Source organism: Lontra canadensis, unplaced genomic scaffold, assembly GCF_010015895.1.
Source record: "Lontra canadensis isolate GAN:19392208 unplaced genomic scaffold, GSC_riverotter_1.0 scaffold12, whole genome shotgun sequence".
NCBI classification, from domain to species: Eukaryota; Metazoa; Chordata; class Mammalia; order Carnivora; family Mustelidae; genus Lontra; species Lontra canadensis.
Genome location: NW_022631006.1, coordinates 25217799 through 25227293, shown reverse-complemented (window position 1 = coordinate 25227293; position 9495 = coordinate 25217799). Strand labels below are relative to the sequence as shown.

Sequence of the window (9495 nt, the reverse complement as noted above, 5' to 3'; positions counted from 1 at the left end):
TCCAGTCCTCCAAGATGCATGCTTATATCATTTTCCAAGAAACCCACTATCTTGATTTTAGATGGTTGGAGTTCTTCAACTGTATCCTAAAGGACTCAACTTCCTGTCTTCACAGGATGTTTTTAGTTTTCATACACTGTGGTTCTATAATACCATTCTTAGAAGGAAGACTGACAAGAAAGGTCACATATGGCCATGATGGGTAAGGCCCAGTTCCTACCATCAAGGAGCCACATACTGATCGAAGAACATCTCATCTTCATGCAGCTCCTAACAGTGAATTTTATGAAGGCTCAGTGCAAGGTCACTAAGCCAGCCTGGAGAAGAGTTTAGTAAGTGGACAGTGAACAGGAACATTCAGTGAAAGGAGTGGTGGGACAAGGATTCCCTACAGAAGAAACAGTGTTTAAAAAAAAAAAAAAAAAAAAGAGGGGGGTTGGTCCTAGGTGATTCAGTTGGTTAAAGCATCTGATTCTTGATTACAGCTTAGATCATGAGCTCAGGGTCATGAGATCGAGCCCCGCATAGAGCCCCATATGGGTTCCTCTTTGGGCGTGGAGACTGCTTCGGATTTTCTCTCACTCCCTCTCTCTCTACCCCAACCTGCCCCCTACCCTCCGCTTCTGTGCATGCTCTCTCTCAAAGACAAAAAACAAAAACAAAAACAAAAACAAGCAAACAAACAAACAAACAAAACACAAAAAAACCCCAGAGAGGTAAAAGAGAAACCCTGTGGTTTCTGGTGCTTTCCTAGCTTCCTTCACCTTCAATTTTAATAAAATCCAGTCTTTTGCCTCTGTCCTCAGAGGCTAGAGAGCACAGCTGTTATCTCTCATTTTTTTAACCCTTAAAGTATCTGAGGATTTTAAAATTATAAGTTCTGTACTTTCAGCTTTTCTCTTCCCAGACTAAGTAACTTTGATCTGTCCAGTGTATTCTCCAAAATTTTAAATCCAGTTCATACACTTGCACCCATTGTCCCTACCAATGCGTGCACATGTGCATGTGTGTGCACACACACACGTACACTCACACAGGGGCCAAAAGGGCCTGCAGTTCACCAAAAGGCTTTTGAATCTAAGAGAATGTATTTGCACTATCCTCTCACAAAGTACGTCTAGATTAAGGTCACATCCATCACACAGCTATGTGAACCATCAAATCATCAGTATATTTTCTTCATTAAGTAGAAAGCAACAGAATCAGACTGACATAGATCAGTCATTCTGAGGGATGACTCTATATGCCCAGAGGAAGGTATATTCCCTCCTCCACTTCTGACAAGTGAACTAATAATCTTTCCATTTGTGGGTGTTTGGAAACATCAAAGAACTGAAATAGATCAGCCCCACTGATACACTATCGTTCTTCTAATCTTATATCACAGCATAAATACAACAGCCCTTGTTTTCCACACAGATTCCTACTTCTTTCACACCCAAGCATATGCTAAGAGCTCTCAAACAACACTCTTCCTCCATCTCTGGGAGGTGTCTTCAAATATTTTTAGCTCACCAAACAGAAAACAGAGGAGGATCTGCTCCTTTACTCAAGGATAATCATTTTCAACTGTCTATGTATATTGCAGATGGAAACCAATAGATCGAAATAAACATATTTTCATTCTAAAATTGGCATCTGATCTGCTATAGTTAAAGGGTGCCACGATTGTGTTTGAGAAACAACCATCCAGGAAAGGCCATGTTGCTTCCCAACGTTTAGACCAAGTGCTCGTGGAATAAGGTCAAGAGCATTAAAGAACTAGAAGAAGAACACTAGCCTACTGAGCTAATGGGACCACATGGAGACAGAAAATGCCAAAAAATCATGGTGAAATGTATGACTAAAAAGTCAGGTCTAATGACCTATAAGGAGGAGATCGTTCTCCTTGGAAAGAACCCAACAAGAAATGATTGACTGTGTGCAGTCTAATACTGTGCTGTATAAGACAGTAGCAGCTAACCATATATGGCTTTTTAATTTAATTAAGATTAAATAAAGCTAGAAATTCAGTCCATCGGTTGCACTAGCCATACTTTAAGAGCTCAACAGCCCCATGTAGCTAGTTGTTCTCATATTGAGCAACACAGACAGTAGAAATGTCCATCATTTCACAAAGTTGTGTTGGATAGTACTGGTCTAGGAGGTTCTGTTTGACTATTAGGTCAGCACCATTTTAAACATTAGGTCTTAAAGAGATGATGGGGAGTTCAACATATCTGCCAAATGTGACAATCCATGGCAGAAAAATACAATGGAAAGGAGAAAATATTCTACTCTCGGGATGAGTTACTATGATATAGTATTGGAATGTTATTACAAGAAATATCCCTAGACAAGCAGAGAAATCTTGGCTACAATGGAAAGGATTGAGTAAATACTACTATCTGAATGTCTCATCACACTCTTCTAAACATTCCAAAATATACCAGCCTCTCCTCATCTGTTAGTGGTTGGTTGGACTTTATCAGTCATCCATTCCTCCCTTCGGGGCCCCAATGTTCTGCCTTTTGAATATGCAACATTTGTGAACATGTGTTTAAATAAATAGACACCCCAATCAAAATAGAAAAATGCAGACTCTTCCCAGTTTACAAAAAAAGGCAAGAACTTTATTTTAAACAAATCCTCAGTTGTGTGTTACATCATGTCCATACCTAAATCAAAAATCATAAATGATAATGCAAAGGAAATAGAGGGCTTCATAAAAGCAATTATCCGAATATTCTTCTTGGCCAGTGCTTGAACTAAATACACAGCGGATGTGAAAGGTAGTGTATGGCACTTAAATAAATAAGAGCAAAGAGAAGGAAACATATTCACAGTCCAAAGAAACAGGTTTTTGAACCTTTGGTATATGTCTCAAATAAACATCCGTAAACACGTGTTAGCCAATCGTGTTTCGTTCCAGGTTTCTTAACTAGGTCTTGTGTGTGTGTTTCAGAAATAACTGATAAAATGATAAATTGAGATTCACATGGGCTGATTAAGGTCTCTGGTGTGAGCACACAGGTAAATTCAAACCATGGCAAAATGATGTGCAGCTGTGTTGCACAACGGAACTATGTAAGAAAATGAGTGAAATATACCAGTTAGAAATTCTGTGGCTCAGGTAGACACCCTTGATATTAACAACAATGACAAAATATTTTTAATGCTAGCCAAAGTCCACAAGCTGGAAGGCAGAAATATCCCAAAGCTCATAACCACATGCCTAACAGTGCAACAACCATCTCACAGAAGTGTTATAGCTGCATATTCCAATCCCCTCCCTCCCACCCAAACCCTGCCCCTAATAAACAGCACCAGTGCAGTTTGAGTTAGAAAATTGGAAATACTGAGACATTCCGAAGGTTTTCATAATGACTAAGGGCTAGTCGGATGGGGCTTTAATGGAAACCTCTGCTATGGCCATTCTCCAAAAAGCAACCCCCTGTAATTCCCTCTAGCTTGCAGATAAACCATATTAGGTATACTGTAAGGCCAGATTCAGAAAAAAAGCTGGCATGCTATCCTGGGTTGAGGGAGAGGGGCATGCTAATAAGGGAGGTACACGGATGATGCCTCAAGGATGTTTGTCCTGCAGCCCAGGATGAAGGGATGTGTTGAGACAGGTCACACATTTTGTACCAATGAAATATTTGTCTCATGCCATTCACCAGGATATAGAGCTCAGCAAAGCTAAGTCCTACTTGGTAGCTGTTCAAGTACACTGTTGTCAGGATCAGACTGGGCCATAAACAAAGAGGGCCCAAGGAAGTCCCACTCATCCATCTCATCACTCTAACCCCATGGTTTCAGTAGGAACCGACGGTGTGATGCGTGGTAATGTTCTACTTGCTCTTCTCTCCCATTGATGCAAGGTCTTCTCTTAACCAGTCTTGTCCTACATCTCAGTGGTAAATGAGGGCATTTGCCTCGGGGCTCCTTTTCCTTCCCCAGGCCTTCCCCAAAACTGCCCCTTTACACATAGGCAGAGTCGCTGGACTGAGTCCTGCCAAAATTGGGAACACTGACCCGGGGCAGGTCCTTGTTGCGGATCTCATAGACTGACTTCCTCTTGGCCTGGGCCCCTCGCACAGCCAGCTTGATCTTGCGCCATCCCAGGTGGTTGAGTTCAGCCAGGTTGAGCACAACACAGATGCCACTCACAGCAAACATGAACACTAGAAAGACAGTCTTCTCGGTAGGTCGGGACACATAACATTCCACTTCCTTAATGCAGGGGTAGCGGTCACACTCATACAACCCTGGGACACTGAAGCCATAGAGAAAGTATTGGCCCACCAGAAACCCAATCTCCAGGGCATTTCTGAACACCACTTGGATAATGTAGAAGCGGGAGATGCCTTCCTGCCTTCGGAGCTTGGATCGTGCTGCGGTGCGCAGCCCTGATGGGTGCGGGGTCAGCTCCTTAACCTCTAAACAATCTGGCTCCGTCTCCTTGCTGGTGTTCTCTGTGTTCTGCAGCACCCCATTGACAATGGCATTTTGCAACTTCTTATCTTCTCGTTTGCCACCACCACTGGCTCCACTCCCAGTTCCTCCAGGACCCCCCATGGACTCAGGGGGTTCCCTGTCCAGGGCCAGGAAGACAGTAGAGTAGCGGCGTTCTCGCTGCTTAGCGGACTGGTGCACAGAGTAGGTGATGAAGCAGAGACTGGGGGTACAAACCATTATGATCTGGAAGACCCAGTAACGAATGTGGGAGATAGGGAAGGCGCGGTCATAGCAGGCCTGGTTACAGCCGGGCTGCAGGGTGTTGCACACAAACATGGTCTGCTCATCATCGTACACCGTCTCCCCCACAATGGCCACAATGAGGATCCGGAAGATCACCACCACAGTCAACAAGATCCTGAGCAGGGGAAGAGGGAGGGAGAGAGGTTCTCAAGGGTCTAGTCACTGACTTAAGAAACCCCTACTCCTCCTTTCCCTGCTCTGGTGTTTGCCAGTCCTTTGACTGGGGAGCTGTCCATCCCTGTGTGGTACTGAGCTGGGAATCTAGGAAATTCTTTTTTGGCTCTTCCCTTAATGCTGGTTGCCGGTAGATTGGAAACTTCATAATACAAGGGTCTCAAGTATGTTCATACCTCCATACGCTAGATGTGGTGTATGGCAACAGATAGACTTCACCTGCATACATGGAACATACAGAGGCAAAAGGCACACCTTCATTCTGGATATGGCAAGTGCACATGGAATATCTGAACAGAGAGTACATGTTTCAAAGTCTATACACAGAGTGTGCATATAACTATCCCAAGTGGATATTTAGTTTACCCTCGGTATAAATATTGAACTTAATGCTTTATATGAACAGATAGCTATGAATAACTATCCACATATATACATATTTTATATATATACACACATAGATATATATAGTGTATATACATATGAGTATATATATTATACATGTGCAGACATAAAAGTATCAATTGGGAGTGTGGTTTTCTGAGACCTTAAGTTTAACAGCCAAATCAGTTTAGCTTAAGAAATATTTTGGGGGGAAACATACATCTGCTCTGAAGAGAAAATCCATCTCCCTATTTGCCCTTCTCTGTCCAAACACAATCTTGCCTTCCTTGTAGATTCTATTTAGGGAACCGGATGGAGATTGGCTCTGATTCTGGAGAGTGGGGGTACCACGACTGAGCCGACAACTCCTTTCCTAATGGGAGAAGAATCAACCCCCCGGTGGTGCTTCAGGGGTGGAAGTGATGGAGAGCTGATCAGGAGCAGTTGGGGGAGGGGGGATCACTGGACAAGGGGTGGACAATTACTCAGGGACACAGGCGCACGGATGGAAGAGGATGGGAAGGGGGCAGTGGATGGGCTGGGGGCTGTCGGGGCTCGGTCTGGACGTGCCAAGGGACTCCCGGGGTAGCCCGACGGGGCCCGCTGACGACCGGCTCAGCGCCCTTACCTCCCGATCATAGTGGAGTGCTGCTGCACCGCGGCTTCCAGCAGCCTCTCCAAGATGGTCCATTCCCCCATCGCTGTGCATCCGGAGGCAGCAGACAAAGACTGGGCAGCACCGGGCACGTTCCCGCTCCTGGCCCCTCCCTGGGCCGCACCTCCCGACTGGGAGCGCTTGACCCCCGATTAAAGAAGCAAACAATTTAAAAAAAAAAAAAAATCCAGGAATCCCCTCTCCCTTTTATTGCACTTAAAAGAGGGAAATGAGGAAAGAAATCGTAGCGCTCCCGGATCGATGGGGCAGCTGGCGCGGTCGGAAGAGCGGGCACCAACCTCCCGCGCCGTCCCGGGATCAGGTCTGGAGCCCGCGGATGCCGGGGAGAGGGGCGGGGCGGGGGTGGCAGCGTGCAGGTCCCCGAGCTCTCGCCCGCCCAAGAGAGGTCTCAGCCCCGGGGTTGGGGGCCAGCGAAGGGTCTGGGCACCAGCCCCCGCACCTGGCACTTCAGCAGGCACCGGGCGCTCCTGGGCTGCCGCCTGCGAGGCCCGGGCGGAGCGCGCGGAGCTGGCTGACAGGCTCGGGAATCCGCGGCCGCCGCCTCTAATCCTCCCTTAAGTAGACTCTGCCTGCGTCACGCCAGGTCGGCGGAGGGGAGCCGAGCGCGGCGCGCGGCTGTCGCTGCGCGCTGGAGCCCGAGGGGCAGGGGACGCGCGCGCGCGGGGAGAGGGGGGCAAGAGTCCTGGGGATCCGGCCGGGAGTGGGGCGACTTCGGGAGGAAGGATCGCGGCGCCCCTCGGGGCTTCTCGAGGCGCACAGGTAACCTCACCTGACCGCCAGTCCCCTGCAGGGGTGGGGGGAGCCGGGAGCAGACGCGTGGGTGAGCGGGGAGGGGCGCGAGTAGGTCGTGTGGCCTCCCTACGTGCGTCCCTCACCTTTTTGCTCTTTGTCTTCGGGGAGACAACCAGAACTCCCTCTCTAAATGGAGATGCTTGTTGGGGGAAGGTGAGTGGGAGCGACCGCCAGACACCTTTAAATCTCCTTTGGAGACTACTGAGTGTCAAAGAGCCTGCAGTTCCGTGCTTCCGTGGGTCGGATGCTCGATGCTCGGGTGAGGGAGGCTCGAGGAGAGTCCATTTAGGCCAAAGCTTAAATGCAGGTGTGAAACTGCTTCTGGGGAAGGGTCTGGACACAAGTCTCTACCTAGGAAGTGCCTCGCGTGGGCAACTGGGTGGCCACGATTTAAGGTCTGGCTTCCCTCAGCACAAACACAGATGCTCTGTTACATTTAAAAAAAAAAACCATTTATTTGTTTATTTGTGTGTTTATTTATTGGCTAATGGAGGTGCTTCTCAGGTTAACCTTGGTCTGAATCTGAATTTAAGGAGGCCCAGTACTCCACTGCCAGAAACAATACCGCTGACAACCTCACCCCATCTTTGCTTGGCTTATCTGGTCTTGGCTTTCTCCTCTCAACCAGCAGATCCTGGTTTCTGTCTTTAAATTCACATTTTGTTGTCAGTTCTATCCAGAGCAACTGTTTAATTGGTTGCTACAAAATAGAAACAATCACACCAGGCTGTTAATTAGCTCAAGGGTCAGTATTATGAGACACAGTAGTTGGGAGTGATTCATATAAATGTACCCAAAGCACACCGGGTAAGTGGTTGTCACCCTTTTAAAAATACAACTTTGTAAAAGGGTTGCTAACTCATTCTAGGAAGCTTCATTATCCACAGGGATCATAGCACATAAGTGTATTACATAAATCACACCATGCTAAGCTTTCCGTTCTAGAGCAACCAAGGTGTTTGGGTAGCAAGTGGCCCCGGGGCTGGGAGGAAGGGTATCAGACATGGACTTGAGTCCACTCACACTGCACTTTTGTGTAAAATGACTTTCAAGGCACAACTCAATATTCAGTGCAAGAGGGATCAGTGAGATTTCTCCTAGACCAGACACCTTTACCCCTGGGAAGTAGTTTTTCACTGCAGAGAAGTAAAACAGTCTAAAAATGGGAAGGGTATAGGGTATAAATGGAACATAGGGGCTAAGGCAGGTGCCCCTTCTTTCCTGCTGGGCAGGGAAGACACACAAAGATGAGGATGGATGTATATCCTATTATCCAATCCACTTCCAGATGGAATGGCGATCCCCCTGCTCAGACTTCCCTCCTGCTTCCTTAGATTCTGGCTCCCTGTGTTCTTTTCTTTGGCAGACACTTTTGGAGTAAAGGATCTTAGACAGGGATCAATAAGTGAGACGATCTTGTAGGAAATCTTTCTAACATCTTCAAATGTCCTAAAATAAGCTGTACAACTCAAAATCATTATTTCTATACTTGTGGCTTTACCAAACCCTTGTAGATGATGCTCCTAAGGCCATACAATGCATGAAATACATTTTAAGTGTTGTTACAATGAAATTATGGCATTCATTGGTTATTTTAAAATAGAGCTTAATATGTCATATAGATTCAACATGTGAACACACATATAAACACACAGAAACATCTCTACGTAGAACCTGTATTTTAAAATACTCATCTGTTAGATCTAGTGGCCTGTTTTTATATAAAAACCTTCTCACTGCCACATCTTGAAAACAATGAACTCTTTTGTTTTGTTTTGTTTTTAAATACTCATCTATTCCTTTGAGAGAGAGAGAGAGAGAATGTGAGTGGAAGGGAGTGGAGGGAAAGGGAGAGAGAGAGAGAACTCTCAAGCAGACCCCCAGCTGATCAGGGCACCCATCATAAGCTGATCGCAGGACCTTGATATTATGACCTGAGCTGAAATCAAGAGCCAGACATCCAACCAACCAAGCCACTCAGGTGCCCTGAGCTGTTTTATTTTTTTTTTTAATCACTCATAGGTTGTTTTACTTACTATGGTGTGTTTCCTTTTTTGAACCTGATCAATGACACATTCAATTAATAATTTGCCCCAAGAGTGCTACAAATATGGGGAGGTTCTGTATAGAGCTGGACATTTCTGAATTTCCTCAGAGGGCTATCTCATCCAGCTGATTCTCACTGTCTCAACTCCCCTCTGATCGAAGATCCCCACTAAGTCAACTGGGAAGTTTGTTCCTTTAACTCTTATTTAAAACCCCTCTTCCTCTACGAAAGTCATGGTTTTAGATGAAAAACAACGGAGTTCATAGAATAAACCTGGTTGTACAGAAGACCATTTTGGGGGGTATGCATTAAAAAAACAGGCACTGGAGTCCCACCCCAGATCTGTTAAAGTCTATGGAAGCTGAGATTTAAGTACCTGCATTTTCATTTAATTCTTGCCAATGACTTTGATAAAAATAAAAAGTTGAGAACTTTTGTTTCTGTGAGTATTTAGGGCAGAAATGGTCCTAAAAATCACGAAATCCCATCACCTTGTTTCACAGATGTTAAAATTGACGCCCAGATTAGGCGGATTGCCTAAAGTTATACAAATAAGGAAAAGCTACGAAGAAAAGTGCTATTTAAAAGTTCTAAAGAAGAACACCAAATAACTTAAAAGGATGGAAGATATGACCTTAGAAGAAGGAAAAGGGAATTAAAGTGCTTTGGATCATGGGGA

General features: G+C 45.6%; 1 protein-coding gene across 1 annotated transcript; it reads right to left on the bottom strand.

Annotated features, from left to right (window-relative positions):
• Nucleotides 1–3916: 3916 nt before the first annotated feature.
• Nucleotides 3917–6828, bottom strand: GJD2 (gap junction protein delta 2). The gene is made up of 3 exons (XM_032856907.1): nt 6747–6828; nt 5930–6096; nt 3917–4858 (listed from the first exon to the last, which is right to left on the bottom strand). Exons 2-3 carry the CDS (start codon nt 5998–6000, stop codon nt 3964–3966), a joined length of 966 nt encoding a protein of 321 aa, XP_032712798.1. The 5' UTR covers nt 6001–6096; nt 6747–6828; the 3' UTR covers nt 3917–3963.
• Between the last annotated feature and the right edge of the window lie 2667 nt (nt 6829–9495).

Coding starts and splice junctions, on each gene's coding strand:
- GJD2 (XM_032856907.1), bottom strand. CDS start 6,000: ATGGGGGAATGGACCATCTTGGAGAGGCTGCTGGAAGCCGCGGTGCAG. Junction 4,859..5,929: donor CACTCCACTATGATCGGGAG/GTAAGGGCGCTG, acceptor TCCCCTGCTCAG/GATCTTGTTGACTGTGGTGG.